The 24,443-nt window shown below is 30.8% G+C and overlaps 1 protein-coding gene across 1 annotated transcript in view; it reads right to left on the bottom strand.

Moving 5' to 3' along the window:
- Positions 1-24,443, bottom strand: part of LOC107436603 (beta-alanine transporter) — a 164,787-nt gene that overhangs the window by 27,029 nt on the left and 113,315 nt on the right. The window contains exons 2-6 of the mRNA XM_071179363.2: positions 14,673-14,776; positions 13,767-13,921; positions 11,139-11,307; positions 8,100-8,226; positions 6,610-6,740 (exon numbers count right to left, since the gene is read on the bottom strand). Of these exons, the coding sequence (XP_071035464.2) occupies positions 6,610-6,740; positions 8,100-8,226; positions 11,139-11,307; positions 13,767-13,921; positions 14,673-14,776 (686 nt within the window). The remainder of the gene's footprint in view (positions 1-6,609; positions 6,741-8,099; positions 8,227-11,138; positions 11,308-13,766; positions 13,922-14,672; positions 14,777-24,443) is intronic.

Here is a 24,443-nt window from a genome sequence, read left to right as displayed (position 1 = left end):
AGTGATTTATAGTTTAGTAATAGCATTAGGAAAATTAATGTGTTATTCGTAGGAAAATATCCGTATCCTGATTACAACTGCTGCCTATTATACCTCCATAAATTGCTATGTCAACGAACCCAAACAACAAAAACATATAACTGCATTTGCTGAAAGCGAATTTAGTGTGAGAGTACTACACATCTATCACATTTTTTTACGATTATATTTAAATTTCATTTATTATGAATATATTGACTCAAAAAATTATCAATTCCTTATTTCTAATTTTGTATATATTTAACTATTATATCAATATATATACTTGATCCAGGAGTTTCTTTGTCTTCTGGATTTGGTTTAAAATGACAAGGCCACGGAATTAATCATTAGTAATCTTAAACCCCGAAAAATTGTTCAACGACGGTTATAAAATAAAATAATAAGATGTTAAAGTAAACAATAGTAGCTATAAATTTCATCTTTGAAGATTTAACGCTAGCTGAAATGTTTTGCGTCAATAGTTTGGTTGGTGAGAATCGGCAGTTAATATGATTAAATCGAACAACGTCGAGATTTAAATCCAAATAGCCTCTGTCGGAAGGAAGCACTCTATTACCTTATTGTCTACTCTGTATCTATTCCATATTAGCACATTACCTATCCTGTATTAGCTATTCAGAGCATGATTGAAAATAGTAGTAAAGGCTATCATGCTTACAATAATTTTCTAATTTTCTCACAAATCAATTTTTTATCTGGTTTGAAAAATTATTTTGAGAACCAAAGAAATGGAATTCACTGTAAAAGTAAAATTTGCATTGTTCATCACGATGATGCAGTCAATATCTGTGAACTGAGTACTCAAACACGCTTAATCATAATTAACAAAATTAAGATTAAAAGAAAAAAACTTATTTTCAAACCATAATTACTCTGTATATATTCGATTAACACAAGCCACGGATAAGTTAAACATTTTAGAAATACTATTTGCAAACAGGAACTACTAAGAAATAAAAATAGCAGTAAAAATTAATTTTGAATTGTTTCTAATGATGATGCCTTCAATATCTATGAACTCAATACGCAAACTATTCTAAGTCTTAACAAAAAAAGAAACAGCTTGTTTTTTTTTAATTACTCAACAAATTTTTGGTAAACATTTTTCATCAATTAAACATTCCAGCATTCACTCAATCTATTTGCAAATAGGAATGACAAATAAATAGAAATCACAGTAGAAGTTAAATTTGTATCGTTTATAAAGATGAGGCCTTCAATGTTTGTTAACTGAATACCCAATCACGTCTAATTATAATCAAAGAAAAAAAGATTTTTTAGAAAAAATATATACTTCTCAGCATATTTTCGGTAAACACAAATCACGTATCAGTTAAACACTTTAAGCAATTACCCAATCCATTTGCAAACAGTAATGAAAAAGAAACCTGGGTTAAACCAGCTTTATCTTCCAAAACATCAATAACGGAGTCCCATTAAAATACAATCTGCTTAAATGCGTACATGTATCCGTCTGCTTAAAAGGCACTTTATTTGCAATTAATGAGATATTGAAGAGATCCCTACTGTTTCTGCCATTCAAGTAGACGCGATACGATCAATGGAAATTAGGTTTTGGAATTCCGATAAGTGGTTCATTAGAAGATAAGTTCAGCAATGCTGCACCAGTCTGAAATCAATACGGTATTTTTTTTTTACACATATGTTTGTGAATACGCGAAATAGTTAGGTCTAGAAGATTATTGTAAAATAAGGTTTAAACATCTATTTTCATTACTTGCTAAAAAAATCTTGAGGATATTGATGACTGAAAAGTGCTTATAAATTAATCAATTTTTTTAATCAATTTTGGTGATTTAATTTTAAAAAAATAGGTGGCTTATTGAAATATATTAATTTTGTTGAGAAAGAAAACATTTTTTGAATTCAACTTTTTATTACTTACTTTACAACCTTATAGAGTCATTTCATTAAAAAAAAACTTTATTGGCTTTAAAGGTATGCAGATGGAAATAAAAGTTGATATGTTTCAAGCGATTAAAAATAGTCGCCCGTTTTCAAGACATATGAGAAGAAGCAAAATGATGTGAAGAAGCAAAAGTCATTTGAAGTTTAAAAGCGTTATGTCGCCCATAGAAATGGAAAATAAAGGTAAAGAACAAAACTAGAAAAACCGTCGTAGCTGTGAGTGAAAAAAAAACTAAGATGAAAAAACAGAACAAGAATAACCGCTGTTGTCGAGAAGGGCAAATTAGGGTAAAATACATTTTTATGCATGTGGTGACGAACTAATGCCGTTAACTTGGGAATTAGCATTTATGTGAATGAAGCAAGATTCAAGGGTATGAGAAGCTAATGTGACTGAGATTGAAATAATTATCCCATGGTAAAAAAATATACTTAAGCCCAAGATTCCAACGATATGCTGCAATCGAAGATTTATCGAATTCCTGATAACGGGTATCTATCGCGTTCCTTAAGGCTAGCTTTTAAATCAAGTCTGGTTTTCCCTAAAAAGTCAAGGTCGCAGAGTGTATGTGATAAATATTCCTGCGATTTTTTACACTGAGAGAATTTTTAAGAGACTCAAATTTAATTTTAACAGGCCTAAAATGTCTTTAAAATCAAAACGGGAAATGGTTTTAGCAATTTTATCGTAAATTGGAGGAAAAAAAGTGAAGTAACAAATTCATTGTCAGGGTTAGACGAAGAGGGGTGTTAGGGTCTAGTGAGTTTAGCAAGATCTGAAACAGCTATAGAATGGTTGAATCCACAGGTAAGCAGCAATCGAGCGAAGGAAGTTAAGTTCCGAGTTAAAAGAAGTAGAATCCGAGTAAAGGTTAAGTGAGCTGAAAACAAAAGTATCAAATGCAGAAATTCTAAGATAATTAGGGTGATTAGAATAAACATGAGGGGACAAAGAGATGGCAAAATGTTTACGATAAACGGAGGTGAAAAATGATCAGGGTATTTAGTTACAAGAACATCAAAAAAGGTAAAGTTAAAAATAATTTCTGCGTTCAAAGTAAATTGAATGTTGGGGGTCAGTCGAGTTGACAACAGAAAGTAACTCTTGAAAATGAGTATCACTGTCTATTAAGACAAACAAATCGTTGATCGAAACTAAACATACATTCATTCTTAAACACATAATTGGCTGTGTTTTCTTTTATTCAAAAACCATTTTTTTTTTTTTTAATTTTAGCTTACTCGTAGGAACTCATGATTCGTTGCCCATATGTTCCCCATGGCCACCAAAAAGTCCAGGAAGAATTTCGTTTCACATTTTAGATCTCGTGGTTTGATCGGAAACTAAACACATCGTTTGAAAATTCATCCGTTATTTTAAAACAAAACATTAAAAATGTTATAGCAATTTCAATCGATATAAATCTTTCAATTTACAAATTAGTTTTATACCGATAGACTTTACTTTAATGCCGAGATCCTGGAACTTTTATTCTAAAAGGTTTGCCTTTTCAACTAGCCATCGGATTATTTTCAAAAGGAAAAAAAGAATGATTGCAGTTGTTGAAATCTATAATTGGGATAAAGGTAATCATAAATGATGAACGATTTCCATAGATTTTCCTCCGGAGGAAGCATCTGTCAAAAGAACCTTTCTCGCCGTCTATAGAACAGAGCGATTTGAAAGATTTGACACAAATTGGAAAAGATGGCCCCCGATGAATTCAATGACTGAATGCCACTTACAAATCTTTCATGAGTTATGTGCGGAGTTAAAGACAAAGAGGTCACTATAATAAAATCGAATTTCATCCTTCGGTTGTGTTATCTGTCAGGAAATCATCCCTCCCTCATTAAACTTCCAACAAGGAATTCGAACTTAAGAACGGAACAAAATGGTATCTTTGTCATTAAACATTGCGAATCTTTGTCCTTCGAATATGAAAAGAAGAAAGCATTCAAAATTAAATTCTTTTTCCCCATTTGTTTCGGTGAGTTATGTAATGGGGGAAAATATGCTAATATGAAACGAAAATTCCATATTAAATGAGCATCATTATTTCGTTCCATCTCGAAAGAATTACCTGGTTCGAGAATTTGTACGGGGCTTATTGAGATCGGTGATGAATATAGAGTGCCGAATATCATTTGTAAAAAGGAATAAATGAACCGTGTCGTTAATAAGTGAAATTACTTAGAAGTACTGTTTGATAAAAAATTGTTCATGGAACTTCTATAATTAGTATGCTTTTATACTCATACATAGGGGAAATGATTTTCTTCGATAATACACGTTCAAGTACAGAGAATTCAATAGAAAATATGTATTATAACGTTAAGAAGTAAAAATAATTTAGTAGTAGTGTAGAAGTATATCTATTTAAAATAGCATATGATTTATTATGATAATTTGTAATTTGAAATTCAATCGAATTTTCTGAACAGCAATTGCTTTAACAAATATTTTTAATCAACTGAAAACATCTATGAAATTTTTTTTTCCTCTTTATTTTTTAAAATCGCGGAGGATTTGAAATATTATGCATGCTAAAATGAATGTAAGAATATTAATAATTGTAAGCATATTAATAAATGTTAGATTTGTTATTAACAACAACCTGTCTAAAAATGACAATAACAAAAATGTGCCACTTACAGACATTAAAAAAAGAATTTTTAAAAATGAAAAAAAAATTTTTTTTCATTATCCGACAGTATTAATATATAAATTATGATTTTCAAGTACTTATCTAAATGAGCTGATGTCATATTTAGTATGCAACAGTAATTATCAAAGGCAATTTCAAATTTTAGATGCAATTTTTAAGCTGAGTAATAATGAGGATTTTAACAAGGAAAAATTATAAAAGCCATATAATAGAAGTTTTTTTACGTTTTTTTTTGTTGTTGTTTTATGTATTTCTAAAGTGTAGTGCAATTTCTTAAAGCTAATGTAATTATAATTTTGTCATTTATTCCATACAAGTTATTAAGCATATTTTAAATCTTTAATGTCTTTTAAATGGGTAAATTATGTTATTATCTGTTCGAAATGAGCTATTAAGAATAGTTTAGGCATTGGCATCTTTCTGAACCTAATAAAATTTTAAACATTTAAATGTTTGTTTTTTAAAAGGATATAAAATATTGTATCGTAAAATTTCTAAAGCTTTTTTTCTGATTTTAAAATATTTAATTCAACTGTATTACTTTTTTAATTGTCCACTCACAGTTTCCAAGAAATTTAGAGAAGAAAATAGTTTACCCTGCATTAAATAAGAACAGGAATTGCATTTAGCTCAGTTTCGTTTCGACATCTAGGAAACATATTCGACTTACTTTCAATCATAACTCGTAGGTTCAAAACTCTTTCTGGCTACAAATTTATTTTACCTTTATTTCATAAGTCAGAATATTTCAAAACGTTACTGAGCTATATTTTTATTCTAAGAAAACTGCTATATCATACTCTATTCAAAATCCGTCGACTTTACTTTCTATGCAGAATAATTATATCCTGTAACGTGAATTATTACACATTCGTAAAATATATTGACTTAAAAACAAACTAATCGGAAACAGAAAAAAAAGTAACTAAAGATGCAGCAGAAAAGGAAAAGGTGATATAAGTAAAAAGCTTTTAAAAGATAAAATATCTGAACAGTGCGATTTGTGAAAACAAGACAGCAAAATGCGCCTTTTACTTCTGCGCTAACGAAATATTTTATTCTTTGCACCAGTTTTCCTTTTTTAAAAAAAAGAGTTAATTTAAAATTACCTTAGGGATAGAACTAAAAATCATATTCCATGGGCTGCAAAACAAACATCATTTTAAATTCAGAACTTAAAATAATTTGCCGGATGTTATTTAACTGTAAATGATGCATGTATTTTTTCTGCCTTTTGGTTTAACATTTTTGAATCATGCTGATATTCTTACGAAAAACTTAAGAAAAATGATGCATAAACAAACGCACACAAACATAAATAAATAAATAAAACTATAACAGCTAAAAGGTAAATTAAAATGCAATGTAATAACATTAGTTTGCCTGAACACTAAAATTGGTGGCAATTACTTTTTGCAGTGTGCAAGAGAAATGTTATAACCTCTCTGATAGTAGACCTTGCTTTTGAAATATCTATACTCAATTCAATTTAGAAAACTAGATCTTTAATTTTATGTAATTAATTTAATTTTTATGTTTTATTCTAGATATTTATATTTTGTATTAGTTTAGTGAAATTGATATATATGTTTGGTACATTGATTTGGTACATAGATTCGGTGAATTTAATATTAAACATAGATTTAACAGAGTTTAATAAATTTCTATTCGTTTTGATTTGAAGAAAGCTGAGTTGACGCATGCGTGTAAATGTGTGTGAGATTTTAAGGCATATATTCTATTCGTCAAAAATATATATTTTTGAATGTAATTTTAAGTAAGCTTAGAAGAAACACAGTGCAGGTCTAAATGAAAATACATATGCTAAGGATATCTTCTTTTCGCTTTTTACACAATTATAAATTTTTTTTTCAATTATAAAATAAATTAATTTATTTCAGTTAAATTATCATGCTTTCAAAAAGCATAAAACTAGCATTAGAAATAAAACTAAACTAGATTTCCTTACCATATAAAAATAATGGCAGTGGTTTTCTTGCTGGTGTTGGACCCACGAAACAAATCCCATATCGTGTATGGGACATGCCTCTTATTTTTTCGTCTTTCTTCCAACATAGACCTTTCTATCCTGAACCTTCTCTACAAGTATTAAAAAAAAGATATGGTTTATTTTGTAATAAATCGATGTTATTCAGAAAATTCTTTAAGTTTTTATTTTGAATAACTGTACGCAGATTGGTGAAAAGTATAAAGTGGTAGGTTACCACTAACGTGAATTAAGCGAAAAACAAATTTCTAATGGAGCCGTCTAATTATAAAGAAATTGACTAAATTAGTCAAAAAGAAGTCATTCCAATTTAATCTGAACATAAAGTCAACTAAAAAAAAAGACTTCACGCAAGTTATTGAATTTTTAAGTATTATACATATTTTGCCTATCCTTATAAGAAAATAATCAACGTTGTTTAACGTCTGAAACTTAAACTTGTTGGCTATCAACTTTTTTAAAAACAAAATCAAACTTTTTTTTTTGCTCTTATTACACTGTGAGTTATAAAGTTAAAAAATTAAAAATGATTCTTTGTATGAGAAAAGATTTTTTTACACATAACTCATATAAAAACTTATTTCAATAAATAAGTAATTTAAATAACTAAGAAATACTAAATCATATGTAAGTATTAATTGCTAGTTTATTTTTTCAAAAAAAACAAACGATAAACTTAAAGATAATGGTATTAATTACCCAACGTGTAGTTTAAAGAAGAGTTAAAGTATAGTTAAAATGTTCAATTATATAAGCATTTCATTTCTAATTTATAAGTAGGCAAAAAAATTTACATAATTTAAAGTCTTTTTGCATTTTATTTCGAAAAATGTAAAGGAAGTTAAAGTTTACTAGGTGGCAAGAAATAATTTGAACTATGTATAAAAACCAAATGGTTTTATAAGTCACCAAATTTATAATTTTTTATGTTATGCATTAATTCAAGCTTAAAAATCCCGGATATGCTTGCAAAAGCAAATCGAATTCATTTTTATGTGGAATGAAAGTTGAAAATGTGTTAACAATTGTGCTTCTTAAGCACATGGAACTAAAGGCACTAAAAACGGTGCAGACCACAATACTACAAGAATGGCCACCTTATTCACCACATTTTAATTCAATGAATTTTAAAAACAAAGATTTACGCCTATGTTCATTTGGGTTTTGACATAACAAATATACTTCTAGTTTAACAAAACGAGAAAAAATATCAGCATATGAGTTGTGGCCGATGGCAGAATTTTTTATTATACATTTGCAATTTTGGTACCAAAGACGGTAGCTGGTTATTTGTAATATGTATAAATAAGTTAAATGTTATGTTTTCATGATTATTTAAATATTTTAAGAAATATATTAATTGACATTGAAGTTGTTGAATAAATAGTTAGAATGATTGCTGTGTCTAAGTTATTCTTGTGAAAGTGTAATATTTAAAAATAGATAAATACCTTCATGTTGATGATGTATTCAGGAGTTAGCTCTCTCCCGTTCGCTTGTGCTATGACTTCAAATATCCTGCTGACTTCTTCATACCGGCCTCTTTCCTTCAACCAATCAGGTGACTCTGGAAATACCCTGACCAACTGCTGGATTATTGCACATGTTCAAAAAAACATATAAATAATAGCACAAGAACCATACGCAACGATTTCTAGGCGTTTTATTTACATTCCCACGGTGGAAGGAGACATACAAGTGCCAATTGGCAGCTAAATCGATTTATTCTAAACAGATTGCTTTTTAGGAGTATTGGGAATTATAAGTATAGTAGTACGCTTAGAACAGCATGGGTTATAATGTATAGTGATAAATTTATAAGTATAGGGGTAAAATAGCTTCAGAGTCCCAATACAGGTTTTTGGAGGTATAATTAATTTCAAAAATAAAGTGGAATCACTGGTTATATGAATAAAAGTAATAATTCCATAAAGTACTAATATAATATTTGTTTTTCTCTTAGTTTAAGTAAGTTCAGTTGTTAGTACATGCACATACCCTCCAACAACAATGTAATTTCCGTAGTTTCAGAAGCTATTTTTTCTAGTGGTAGAAAATGTAGTTCAGGAAGTTCATTAACATTTTAATACTTTGGCATTAAAAAATTATAACTCCACTTTATATAAATAATTCAGACTGATATATCGAATTGACAAATGTCTATGATACAACGTTTGATAACAGTTTTACAAAAATCTTAATTGTTTAAAAAATTTCAGCTTTAGTTCATTACAACTAGAAAAATATTTTGCGTAAACCTTAAAATGTTGGTGGGTAAGGCATATGGCAACTAAATAGTTCTGATCATTATTAGTAACATCTAATTGCTTATTAAACTAATATTCAGGCAATTTATAGTTTTATTTAATATCAGCGCTATATATTGAGCGCTATTCTATGCAGTACTTTAGTTATAGTACTTCTTACCTAAATCTAAATTGAAAGCATAACTTACATGCTTATTTTTGGATCATGAGGGTGTTCCATAAACACCACCCTTAAAAAGGATGAAAATATATATTTACATTAAAGGCTCAAAATTAGTATTTAAGCTTGGAAAAACTGAAATTTTACCGAAATATGTCGAATCGCTGTTGAAGAAAGCAATATTAAAAGAATCTAAAATCAGTTAGAATGACACATAAAACGAGGAGTTTCTAATAATCCCCTTCCAACTTTCCCCCCCGGCAATAAATAAGGCTTTGATTATTTAAGCCCTACCTACCTCAGAAATAATTCGCCAACTGTGTTAAGATTTTTCCTTGTTTATAGATTGTGTACTAATAGGACTCCTAAAATGTGTACTCATAAATTTGTATTCATTTTTGACAAGGGTTCTAAGAAACTCAAAAAATAAGAGTCACCATTACAGAGCCCAATGTATAGAACTATTTTGCAAACCATAATCCTAAACTATTTTTCATTTGAAATGATTTTTGCTTTGTTTTGCAAGAGTTATGGCAAAAACTTTTCCCAGCGTGATTATTTATCAGAAAACAATGTACTTAATAGAATTGCAAAATATACGATAATGTTATTTCGTAAACTTAAACTAAAAATTTCTTCAATCTCGAACAAATATATTATTACGCTTAATTATTCTAGTTTGGTCATGATACGAACGGTAACTGGTTATGATACAGTTTGGTTGCAAAATATAGTTAGCATTTCTGAGTAGACAAAATTATTTCCCTTTCTGAAACTGCTTGCCATATTTTCAACTATTAACAAAAAATCAATATTTTTCACCTGAATTATAAAAATCAAATAAGTTAAACTCTTTCACGTTTCAATTAATTCTTCATAAACACCTGCTCCTTTTAATTAAATTCAGAAAATTTGCACATGAATTAATTTCGTATTTTCAAAGAAATATTAAAATAAAATAGAAATTTTCGATGTATTTCCATGCAAAGTAACTTATTTAAAAATACTGAGTAACTTGACTTTTATAAATAAATTTAATATACCTTGCTATTCACCTTATTACTGTTTAAAACATATTTGGATAGGTTTAAATCTTTCTTTTTCCTGATAAATTCTAGTATTTACCTATCTAATAATTAAGAAATACACTTTAGTATTTTAAAAGATCTTATGCTTTAAATTTCTTTAAACAATATTAAAGCATATTATTTTAGAAAAAGAATTTAACAAATTAACTTGGTCAAATCATCAAGCTGTATATTATCATAAATCTTCTGCGATACCATCACAATACCCGCAGTTTTCAACCTTTTGACCTTTGACAAAATATCTAATATTACTTTTATGATTGTGCCTTGCACCTATAGCTTATTAACTGTAACCATTAGCCTTACCGAGCCAGTTGCCCGGATGGACGCACGCATTCCGTCATTGACTCTGTTAGAGAGAAGTGAGCAGTTTTTCTTTAAGATCTGATTTCCACCACCACATGTTCAGAAAGTAAATGTTATTTTTCTATATTTCAATTGTTCTTTTTAGCCTATCCTTGCATTTATGCTGTTTAGGTAATCCGAATAAAGTACATATAATTGGAAATAGTTATTTTTAACGACAGTGTGTAGAGAAGGAATCACGTGTCTCCTTCGAAACCCAAGATGATATTAATCTGAAGGCACTAGTGTTTCCTGATAAGATGATATTGTGAAGAAAGTTTTTCAATTAAACGATGGATCCAAAAAAATTTCCGCTGTTTTCTTAAATTTTCGAACATATGGAGGTCATAGAAGGCGTGGAAGAATTTTCTGCTGGACTCGCCACTTATCTTCAACTGTGTAGTCATTGCCCGGAAGCAGCCATACGTCACCATCCTACCGTTTATTTCTTCTTTCATTTTATTCATAACTTCGTGATGAGCTAGTTTTTTCTCAATGAACAAACTATATTTTTCTATAGGTTATTTTTTTGTTAAGTATCAAGTTTTTGATTGGCAGTAAACTTTATTGTTAAATACCTGAATTCGTTTTAAAAATTTAAATAAATCTTGTATTATGTAAAATACTTACCACCAGAACAAGAAAAATGCGACAAATGGCAGTGTCGTAACCAACGCAATGTGAGACCAATCTCTTACTAGAAAAGCTGCTACGGATAAAAATATAAGACCTGAACTTTGGGCGGAATGGCCAAGAATTGATACTTTATTTCTATGCTTCGGTCCTACAAGTTCTTGGGCTGAAAAAAAAATATTCGAAATTTTTAAAAAAAATATTGCGCAAAATTTTGAAAAGTAAAAATGCAGTATATTCGAATTCAAAATTTTGGAAAATTACAGCCAAAGAATAGCTAAAGTTAAACAATTCTTGCGGCAAACATATTTACATAGCATTACATTCCTCATTTCAGTTTGAAAATTTTCTGACAGATAGCACTGCAAGTCCCAACTACCAATGTAGTTTTAATGTATGCAAATTTCATTCTTCCGAGTATGACATGCGTTTGTAGCTGATGGTGGGCAATTCAAAAATATCAAAACTTGATTTTTATTAATCAAAAAGTATTCTGAACGTTTTTGGTGAGATTTGCAATTTATTTTGTCTTTTAAATGAACAGGTTAACTACTCGCAGCGCCATCTATCGAAAAAAACAACTGAAAACATTAACTTAGGATCAAAAAATACCCTGTGACATAAATTGGTTGACATATTTTTTTTCTTTTTTAGTCATTTTCTTATTATAAACTATTATAAACTTCCAATCTAATTTTGGACTCTATTCACAATCATGGCGTTATTTTTAAAATCCAGACACAATTTTTGAACAATAACATATTGAGATGAAGAGTAATATGGATGATTATGTTATGACGAATAATCCAGTTTTTACATGCATCTAATTTGTTTAAATATAAGTGTTGATGTGGCATAAATGCTTCTTTAATAGGCACTCGATGACGTAACAGTCTGGGGATTCATTATGAGGTCGCTCTTTTATTACGCGACACGATACCGACAAAACGGATCCGTTTATCGTCATGGTCTAGTAAAATACATTGCACAAGCATACGTGCTTTTCCACTCACCGATATGAAAGCATTTCTATCGGCTCCGACAAAGCGATAACGTTTATGGGAAATGACATATCATAAGAGCAAGCACGTATCCAATCAAATCGTGCCCATATTTTTTGTTCCTTTTACTTTTACTCTTTTGTCGTATATTTCAGTAAGAAATCAGGGCCAGTTAAAATTAACACGGATTTGTTCATTTCTTAAACTTATAATCACGCCTTTAAAAATAAATTATATAATATTAAACACAATATTATTTTATAGCACAATTTTACCCATCTTGGATTATAATAAGTTTTTGATAAGTCCGAATTTGTTGTAAAAACGCGTTGTTGCAAAAGATAAAACAGTATTTACATGTCTTTCCATCAATAAATTATGAAAGAGAGAATACCACGAGTGATACTTCTTTATTTACCATTTTAACAATTGTTCTTATTTTTTACGTTTAGATCAGGGATGGGCAAACTTTTTGGGTCGTGGGCCAAAAATCTAGAAAAAAAAGTTTGGTGGGCCGAGTAAAAACTTCTGAAATAAAATAAAGTCAATTCATCATTGAGTGCACGTCACTCTACATCAACTTTGCGTTTTTTAGTTGCCATTTTGGGATAAAAAATTTTTACAAATAACTCAAAAAGGCAGTAGCCATTTTATACATTTAATAATTTCACCATTATTTACAATGACATTGTATGTGTGCAACTTTTCCATACGCAGTAAATTATGTTAGAACTCGAGCCGGCAGAAAAATCCGTTCGTTGGAACTTAAAACGCGTAGTCAGCCTCATGTGAAGTACAATTCACCTATATTAGATTCCATATGTCTGCTCCTCGAGAAAGGCAAATACTAGTTGGAGCTAATCTACAGCTATTCTATAAAGAACTTTTGCTGTCAACATTTTACCAGTTAAAGCTGTTTGTGCTAACTATTTTAATTAGTTTATGTTTTGTAGAACAAAAATAGAGAAGGTGAGAAGGTCATCAGTACTTTGTTAAAAAAGAAATCAACAAAAATAGTTTTAAACAAAGTAGATATATTCGCCACTGATCGGCTAGTTAAAATTCTGTCCGCGGGCCGGATAAAATCTTCCGACGGGCCACAGTTAGCCCGCGGGCCGTAGTTTCCCCATCCCTGGTTTAGATGGTACTACTATCGTAATTTGTGTTTTTGTTCCGTTTTTCTCGGCTCAAGCAAACGATATCGAACAAATGAAGACTTCCTCCCTAGAACGACATAATCGGCGTCTTGTCGTATGATGAAAAAAGTGCTCCCAGTGTTAATCCAAACTAAATTAAACACACTACCACAATTTATATCAAAGAGAATCCCAATTTTCAACCCAATCCAAAAGACAAGGGAACTCCTGTATCAAGTATAGGGAGAAATTTGCCTTCGTGGAGAACTCCTTGATGGAACTAACCAGCATTTGCGTTGCATGGACAAGAAGGCCACGAAAAACTCCCGCTGTTTGCCTGACGCAAGGGGACTCTAACCCATGATCTAACCCATCATTGAGGATATGCATCAGCACTGTGGTGTGTGCAAGCCGGATGCGAAATTTGCTTCGACCAGCCGTTACTGGAATTCGAACCCGGTTCACCTCATTCAAAAGGTTATACTTACCCAAAGCAAAAGGGGATGAGATGACGGCAGAGGACGAGATGCCAACAAAGAATCGAAGTACAGTAAAATATGCAAAATCGGGAGAGATGGCAGTGACGATACCAAAAAGGCACTGGATGGCCAGGAACAAGAAAAAACTCACTCTCTTTCCATACCTATGAGACATAAAATCTCCACTAAAGCTTAGTCAACATTTTATAACATTTTTGTTCAAAAAATAGGAAAATTAATACAAAAAAGTAGTACTAGATATATAGCGTACTAGATGTATTATGAATTGCTATAATTATTGAAAAGTTAAAAATTTTCTTATGAAAATTTTCTGCTCAAAAAATAAATAATGAGCACTTCTTATTGTAACAAGAGAGATGTTTCACACAAAAATCCAACGTTGACATACATTCTGAATAATTAACAAAGAAAAAGCAACAATATTAACAACAATAATTTTGTACATTATTTTTCAAAATAAATTAGTCTGTCGTTTTATTTAGTTAAATACAAAAAAATAAACAAAAATATAACTTTACGTATGTAGTAAACTATAATAGAATAAATCTAATTTACATTTTGATAAAAAAATGTGTAGTTTATCTGTGGCAAGAAATTGAAATTTTATAATATTATACAAAATATCGTTACAATGTTTAACAGATAGGTACAAATCATTAATTAAAATGTAACTTGACATAGATTAATGAATAATAAAGAAGCCGCATGCAGTGGGATCATACAGTTTTTTGCGAATTTCTTTACTTTAAGAACTTTTCTGTTTTAATAACAATAGCATTTGTAAGAATTTTTACAATACAGTGTAACGATACAATACATCTGAATTACATTATTTAAAATAAATATTTATAATTAAACAAAATGAAATCTATGAAAAATAATGAATTTCCTTACCTGTTCATTACTAAAATATACAACCATTGACCTATAAATGCTCCAACGAAGAAAATACTTAACGCTAAGGAAGGTAGCCATGCCAAATCACAGACAAGATGCCACTATAAACAAAAAAAAGAAACTTTTTAGTACCAAATTCAGTATTTTATTTTCATGCAACGCAAGAAAAAAAAACACTTTGAATTAAACTAAACATTCTATATCTTTTAATTTTTCTATAATTGGACTAAGTGAAAGGGATTAACTTTACTTGCCTAACTAGTGTAAGTCTATTTGGAACAGATTTAGAATTCGGGAATGTTAAAAGGGTATCTTGGGATGTTCATCCACTTTTAGATGCACCTGGATAATTTTTTAAAAAAATTTTCCGCTCATGCGCTGTTAAAAGCAACTACTTCAATTATTCTTATCCGGAGCAGTTTTTATTATTATTTTTTTAATTTTAAAGCAATAATTTCGTTATCAGTTTAAAATTGATTCAAACGCTTTGTTTATTTTTTTTTTAAATATTTAAGCTATAGCAAAAGTGGCACTAGACCTAGTATATATTTCGGACATTTACCAAAGGTCTAGTCATACTAGGTCTGGTTAAGTGCCATTGCCCGGTATATCCTACACTGATGTTTTGTTTAAGGTCAAGGGCCACTGCCAGGCATACCCTACACTGATGTGTTTTTTTAATCAAGTGCCTCTGCCCGGTATACATTTGCCCGGTATACCCTAGACTGATGTTTTTTTAAGGTCAAGTGCCATTGCCCGGTATATATTTGCCCGATACTCCAAACACTGATGTTTGTTCTAATCTATCGTCAGTAATTATTAAAGTATCGAATAAATGTAATTATATCCAGGAATAAATTAATATCAAATCGGATGTATTAAATATTTCGGACATTCACCAAAGCGACTAATTTAATTGTCAACATTCACCGGTGAAAGTCAACAACCACCGATTTCGGTCATTTACAGTAGCATGCACATCATTTACATAATAACCTCATCAGGACGATTATTTCATACTTTGCCTAAATAGCATCCGGCATTTCAAAAAATGAAAATAAACTGCTGTTTGTAGAAAATGCAACACCATTAAAGAATCATCAGAATCAAATGAAATTTAATGCAGAAACGACTTGTACTGATACAAATAAATGATGAAATTTTCAAAACAAAAGAAACAAATTAAGCGTCCGAAATCAGTATTTGGTGCAGCCACCACGCGCTGCAATAAGTGCTGCTATACGACGTGGCATGGAGTCAAACAGATGTTGAATATCTGCTTGAGGAAGAGAATTCCATATCGCTTGTATGCGCAACCAAAGTTCGTCTTTGGAAACTGCAGGACGCGGATCACGAGTGAGACGCCGACCAACCATATCCCACACGTGCTCAATAGGCGACATATCCGGCGAATAAGCAGGCCAAGGAAGAAGTTGCATGCGTTGTGCTGAACAGAAGTCTCTAACAGTCCGCGCAACATGTGGGCGTGCATTATCCTGCTGAAAGATAGCTCCAGGGATGCCTTGAAGGAAAGGAACGACTTCGGGCTGTAGCACTTCACGGACGTATCTGTTGCTATTGAGATTACCCTCAATTCGTATCAAATTGGATCGTCCATGATACGAAATCGCACCCCAGACCATAACTCCGGGTGTTCGACCACTATGTCGTTCAATAATACACTCAGGAAGGCAGCGTTGACCGGCATAACGTCTAACACGAACACGGCCATCATGGGTCCACAAATTGAAGCGTGATTCATCTGAAAAGACAACTTGGTGCCAATCAGCTCGCCAGTCTCTGTGCTCAAGAGCCCACTGCCGACGCAGCCGTCGATGATCCGCCGTGAGGGGAATCCTGTATAATGGCACCCTTGCACGCAATCCACGGCGCAGCAGACGACGACGAATTGACGAAGCCGACAATTGTACACCTGTAGCAGTAGACCAATGTGCTGCCAGCTGCCTGGAGGAAGCTGTGCGATCATTCACCGCCATGCGGAGCAGGTGTCGATCATCGCGCTCTGACGTCACCTTCTGTCGTCCAGTGCCTGTTTTTCGAGTTGTTCGGTGCTCGTCGGTCCACTGCTTCCAAACTCGCATCACTGTGGAACTGTTCCGCTGCATACGAGCTGCTATTGCGCGATAGGAAAATCCTCCTTCTCGAAGGCCGATTATCCTCCCTCGTTCAAACTCCGTAAGTTGCTTGAATTTCTTATTCTTCCGTCGTGGAGGCATACTCAGGTCTCACTAAACGTTTGCCACTAACAAATAATCATAGACTATTTTCAACGTCCCGCTACAGCACTTTATTTATACGCTTTCAGCATCAATTCAGAGGGCGCTGCGCGCGCCACGCACGCGCGATGGCTCTGAAACTTTATTAATTTGCATAATATCCTATAATTGACATTTGCTGCGAATTTCATTTGATTCTGATGATTCCTTCATGGTGTTGCATTTTCTACAAACAGCAGTTTTATTGGTTTTGTTGGCGATGATCTCGTAAGGCGATAAAGATTCACGCATAGTACAGGTAAGGAAGATATTAACCTCGAAGGAAAAGTGGATGAATACCCCTAGGAATGGAGTGAGTTGATTCTGCGGAAAATTACTGCTTCACATGAATAATGGAAACTTATAAAAATACTCATACATAATAAATTTCCCAAAATTTGTACATTAAATAGAATAACTCATAGGTCCTAAGTTAATTAAAAATTATGTCCATACACATAATTTTGCATTGCAAAACACACGTTTTAAAAGTGACGTTATTTTTCAACAATCCGTTCTTTTTTACGCCTTTTACAATGAAACCTCTACTTACCTTTAGGGTCTTATCTTAGGGTAGTTACTTAAAATACTTAACTTAAATTAACGTTCAATAGCCTGAGCCTCATCAAATAGCCTATTTTATTTCGGGATGTTTGCAATGAGCACAAATAACTGAAGACTTACTACTATGAGCGTAGTAAACTAAATACATAAATTAATTTCCTTAAATTTGTTCATCATTAAGTCAACTTTTTCATCGAAAAGTTTTCAACTTTTACTATTCACAGTGACGCGATAGTATTTAACATGAGCCACATTGCAGTATTTTATTTTCAATTATTTACGAAGCATTAATAATAATTTCTATAATTCTCTATTGAAAGAGTGAGCTTCGGCTTTTTCGCAAGACAAAAAATCTATATTTAGATATACTGTTAGAGAAATGACAAACCAAATTTTACTTGAATGTACAGATTTCATTTTATTTATTTGTTGTTTCGCACTTTTAATCATATATACAATTTAACCCGACTGTAAATGATCTATTGCTATTCGTAAAGACTTGATAGACGTCAAACTAACAACAGAATTATTTTATTATTCTAGTATACATTATGCATATAGACTACAAAAGTATAAAATTGACTAACATTTCGCAGTTTTTTTAAACTTATACCCTTTTTAAAGTCAAACAGTTGATGTGAAAGGCAGCAAATCATTGTTTACACGCCTGACTTCTAAATTAGAATTGTTACTCCAATTTATGTTAACTTAATAAGTTATATTAATTAAATTAAGGCATTGGAAACAGCTTACTTGCACTATTTATCAAGGTTCTTAATTTGAACTCGAAATAGACACGAGCTCAAATAGAACAAACGTGCAGAGCATTAAATCCTTTCTTTTTGACTTTTCTGATTAAAACAGATTTCAGCGTAAGACTTCGTATTCTTTTATCTTTCATATGTTTAAGCAAAACTTCGATACTTTTTATAAGTTTTATGCAAATGTAATACACACGCGACAAATAATTCCCGTTTTATCGAGCATCTTAAGCCTCCTTGTAAGAAGAGCCATATGAAATGTTAACAGCATCAAATAAATAACTCGACAAGCTACCCCCCCCCCTATTGTATGCCTAACCAATCTCTCTGTAGCTTATTCTTTGGCGAAGAAAATTTATCATGAAAAGAGCAACTGTTTTTGGCACTTTGGCGTTAAGAAGAGAATTCAACAGCCTATTTAAAAGTATTATGAGCTTAAGTTAGATCGGAAAATTCTTTCCTCCTTGGAGACACAATATTTGGCAACAAGAACAGATGAGGGGAAGGACTTAGTTACTGTAGAATAAATTTAAATGAAATAACAGAGTTTAGGGTTTTGCTTTCAAAATAATATTGTTCATTTATGTAATTGAGTATTTTTTTAAACTTTCTTGTTCACTTTATTTCGTAAAAATAGTTTTAACTTCTGGTGTGCATTAACAAATCTTCTTAAAATAATATTTAGAAAAATCTCTTACTGTATTGTAGTTGAATGGCTGCAACGTGTTAAAAATCGAAATAATAAGTGAATACTTACCTACCAATTTATTCCGATTTATCGGAGCAATTTATTTGAATATTTAAAGTGGTAGTACATTTTATGATTTAACAATATATTATTAATTTAATAATTGACATTTAGAATCGATTTAACAGTTTAAATCAATGAATTTAATTAAAACAGTATACTATCGATATCTCGAACACCTTATTATGCCAAAAAGATATTTTTCCTCTTGGCATTATATGTTATGTCAAATTTTTTTCGAAATAAAAAATCTATTTTTTCGGAAAAATCACAATATAAGTTTATTGTAAACCAATTATCTTATTTTTAATGCATAATTATTTTTGTGTTGTATTTAGACTCATAGTCAACTATGCTCACACATTTAATTGTAGTTATTCTTATGTTTTATGACTCTACTTTTTAGAGTAATATTTTAGAATTTCTTTTTCCACTTTTAAGAAAATATTTAGTTCTGAACTTGTTATCTCGAAAACTTGCTATCTCGAAAATCTTATAGCGTCCCTTCAATTTAGAGATATCGAGAGTATACCGTAGATTAAAATCACTACTTCACACTATTTAAATGTATCTATGAAACCTTTTACTTTGCAGAAAAGTTTCGAAAGTACGGGGAAAATTAGAAGAAAAAATTTAAGCTTAACTCAAATTTTTATTTAGCTACATCTTTAAATATTCTGGGAAGTTAGAATTTCCAGGCGCGTGCAGTTAAGAGAATTTTCAAACATTCCGATTAATGAAACATAATTATATGGCTATTAAATTATATCGAGATAACAGAGATTGGTTTAAACAACATCATCAAGAGTTTAAATAAACAGATTGTAATTTAAAAATTTCCAAAAGTAAATATATAGATTGCTTTAAACATTTAGATACGTGAAATGCTATTAAACCATGCTGAGATGACATGGGTTGATTTAAATAAAATTTTCAAAAATTTAAATCAATCGTTATTTAAAAATAAATTAAAGCATGGACAGGGATAGATCAAAACAAGAAGTAGCGTAAATAAAGTAGTGAAATGGACATTACTAAAGCTTTGCGCTCCCTAAACAAGAACCTTTCTCTGTGTCTGAACACGAAATGACATAAAAAAAGGTAAGCACGTGCAAAGTGGTTTAACCAATCAGGATGACTGAACAAGATAATAAAAAGAAGGGTGATAAGAAGCAGGTGTGAGGTGATTTGGAGATATACAAACATTGAGAGGGGATAAGATATTAAAAACATCAGGAACTAAATTATTAAAATTTTAAAATATAGTAAGTGATACCCAAAAATCAAGCTCGGTAGATAAAGAAGAGATGTTGAATGATTTTAGCAGAATCACTCAAACCTGTGATTAAAATTCCAAAGATATAAGGCGATAGAGGATTGTTGGTATCTTGATTTTTGGCGTATCCTTCATGCAGGGGGCATTTAGTTTGTTCATTATGTAACTGACAGAGCCGTGAAGGCTCAGGGGCGAGGGCGTACCTCTTCCAATGAGGTGAACCGGGTTCATATCTTAGATATGAATTCCGCATCCAGCTCGCACAGTGCTGACGTAAAATATACTCAGTGATAGATTCATGGATTAGAGTACCGTTGCTCCAGGCTAACCGTCGGAGGTTTTCGTGGTTTTCCTGTCCTTGTAACGCAAATGCGGGTTAGCTCCATTAGAAAGTCCTCCACGTAGGCAAATTTCTCCCTATACGTGATCCAAAAGCTACCTTGCCTTCTTAATTGGGTTCAAAATTACAAGGAAGTTGAACATTGGTAGCCATAAACTCAGAATTAAGTCAACTCCGGTTATGAAATAAAATATATAATAGACCACACTGACAAAATATTTGATAAATACTCTAGTTACTGATATCAGCGATAGGGTTTCAACGGTTGATGAAATTTAGATTGTTTAATGGGGAAGAGAAAAGGACTTCAAACTCAAAGTTTGTCAAAATCCTATCAATTTGAGGGGGCATTTTTGAATTTCAGGAAAACAATCAAATTGCTGAAGTTCGAATTAAGAGGCTTTTTTTGGGTTGCGTGATATTTTTTTTTTTTTTATAAATGTAATGAATAATATTAGAAGAGAATTCATGGTCAAGAACGATGACATTAAGGTCTGTGAGCTCTTCTTTTAGAAGAAGATAAGAAGTTAACTGTTAGAACAAATTTTAGAAATATGGTTAACAAGTATTCACACGGCAGTTACGCTTTGGTTAGGGGGAGGAATTGCTTTTAACATTCAGATTAGTAAAAGAGTTTTAAATTATTATTATATCACGCTGAAATTTCATGGGCTCATTTAAACAGCATCTCCTAGAGTTAAGAAAGTTTTTAATTTACAAACAGTATTAAATAACTTTTAACCCGCACTAGGTTGACATGGGTTGCTTTAAGCAATATCTTCAAGAGTTTAAATAGTTTAATTTTAAAAACATCTTTATACAATTATAAATTCAGAATAAAGTAGACTTTCTCTTAAATTCCACTGTAGATATCTTTTAATTTTCATTTTGTTATCTAGGCAATGTTAATTAATAATTTATATAATTTAATTTATATACAAAACTTCTAGGACAGTCATGTATATATATATATATATATATATTATATATATTATGATAATTTCTTAAGCTCATTAAGGAACGCTAAGATTGTGGTTAGTCTATCGTAAATCATTATATACACAAAAATAAAGCTTCCTTAAAATTTTCGCGATCTATCTAATCCAATATTTAATATCTTATTATAAATATCTTATTTATTTATGCATTCATTTTCTTGTGTGATATTTTCCAAATAAAGACAATACTTACACACCTAATTAACGAACTATTATGAATTTATTTGTTAAAAATTAATACAGCTACATTTTCTTCTTTAATCATTTATTGCTTTGCGAATGAACATAGAATAAAACTTAAAATATTAATTCATTTTTTATTTTGCAATGAATAGTTTCATTTGTATGAGTATATTTTTTCGTTTTCTTCAAACAAAACAGAATGTAATGTAATTTAACAAGGTCTTTGAACACTTTCCAAAATTCGTATGTCTTGCAAAAAGAAATTTAATCTTATTTTTGTTGTTTTTTATTTAGATTAATGATGGAGCTGAAAAGAATCATATGCACTGCTTGGCAAAATAAAAACTACGCACTTTAATAACAAAAGCATTTCGGTAGGAACATGGAGTGCTCAAGCAGGATTAATAAAGTTAACTTTTGGTCGAAAAAAAGTATTCCAAAAACAAATTTCAATAGTTGTTACATAGTTTCAGACAAAAACCATCATCTATTGAGAATGCATTTCTTATTGCAATAATTAATTTTAAAATCGATCAAAAGGATCTAGAAATGAATAGATATTCAACTAAAAGGGATTTGATAAAGCTTTATTTTTCAGGTAAAAATATTTTCAAGTGTAATAATCATACATAATACTGTACCGTAAATTAATTGATATATATATATATATATATATATATATATATATATATATATATATATATATATATATATATATATATATATATATATATATATATATATATATATATATATGTAATACAAAAATTAAATGCTTTTGTATTAATAAAAGAATTAAAACTCTTTCGTTTTCATAAAATGTCTTTGTTAAAGAATAAGCGTAGAGAGATTCTATTTTGGGAATTCAAGGCTGAAAACATACCATTGAAATATAAATAGATTTATATTTCAAGGGAAGAGTTATTTTTAGAATCGTTCCCTCGTTCACTTCCATATAAGGAAGCAGAAATGATTTTCCTTAATGCGTAAGGTTACAAGGAATGTACGACAGTGTGCCTTTTTACCTCCAATCTGTGTTGGTATAAAACGTAAGAACGCATAGTTTTGCGTGTCCTTTTCATCATGATTTGATCCTGATAAGCTGTTCAGGAATTGTCAGAAGTCTTGTCCATTCCCCTCCCATAGGGAGTGTGGACGTGAACTGTTAGCAATACCAGCTTACATTTAAATAAACCTGTTTAGAACGTATGATGGCTTAAGACTGCAATTATTTCAAGCTAAATACAACACTGATAACAGGGTTGGAGCCCTGTTATTACATATATATATAATAACAGGGCTACATCCCTGTTATGATTGTTGTATTCAGCTTTAAGTAGTCATAAGCCATATTACGTTATAAAAAGGTTTATTTAAAGGTGAGCTGGTGGTTATAACAGTTCACATCCCCACTCCACAAGGGAGAGGGTGTGGACAAATTCCGAATGGTTCCGGCAGATGTTTATTGGAACACGTTATTCAGCAAGAGACATGCGAAAACCATCGGTCTCGCATTAAATGTTTACAGATTTTGATGTAAACAGGTTCCAGTCGTACATACCTTTGTAACTTTACGCATTATGGAAAATCATTTCATGCTTCCTAATATGGAAGTGAAAGAGGGACAAGATTCTAAAAATAAATTCTTCTTTGAAATGTAAATCTAATTATGATTCAATGGTATGTTTTCAACCTTGAAGTCTCAAAATAAAATTTCTACACCTATTCTTTACCAAAGATATTTTATGAAAACGAAAGAGGTTTAATGGTTTTATTAATACAAAAGTATTTATAATTTTTGTATTACATGTATATACTAGGGGGTTAAGCCCCCTGTTCGCTGCCGCTCACCAACCCCGATGATTGTCTTTTCTTGGCAGAAAGTTTTTGGAAGTCAGTTTTTCTACTAAAGTTAAAATTATTCACTTAACATATATGTACTAAAAGGAATTCTGTTTGCTTATGCTTGTGCCTCTACTTCTCACGTCCAAATAGTATTGTTATAAGTATAATATAATAATAATAATAATAATAGTCCAAATAGTACAAAAATCTAAATGTTTAGTATTATAAACACTTAGATCTCTTTGTGAATAGAAGTGAGTTTTCGAAGTAATCGTTTTTTAAAAGAACATTTATGTTCTTATAACATAATATTGTTCTAATAAATTTGATTAGTTGACAACCATAATTTAATATTTTCGCTAATAATAACAGTCATGGAAAATGACTTTAAATTAGGGATACAAAAATATTTAAAGGAAAACAAAACCTTTACGACTTTTGACTTCATACTGATAATAAGTACATAAACAATCTTATAGAATTTTCATTTAAATATTTAAGAACAATTGTATCAAATGATAACATATAAAGCTTGCTATCAAAACTGTTTTATTATAAAATACAATATAATGAGAAAAACAAAGCAAATAAATTAAGTCGAATCAGTTTAAAAATTTTATTCAAGACTTTTCGGTTTCTGCTGAACGTTGTCTTAGAGCTCATATTAATTACGATTAAACTTTCTTTAACTACCCAACTTACTTGTCAATTTCAATTAACTAACAATTTCCTCTTTACATAACAGATGATGTCGTCACAATTTGATAAGAAAGAGGA

Source organism: Parasteatoda tepidariorum, chromosome 1 (assembly GCF_982258835.1).
Source record: "Parasteatoda tepidariorum strain Cologne lab strain chromosome 1, Ptep-v5.0, whole genome shotgun sequence".
NCBI classification, from domain to species: domain Eukaryota; kingdom Metazoa; phylum Arthropoda; class Arachnida; order Araneae; family Theridiidae; genus Parasteatoda; species Parasteatoda tepidariorum.
The sequence above is the reverse complement of the archived record's forward strand: the minus strand, read 5'-3'. Positions and strand labels throughout refer to the sequence as shown.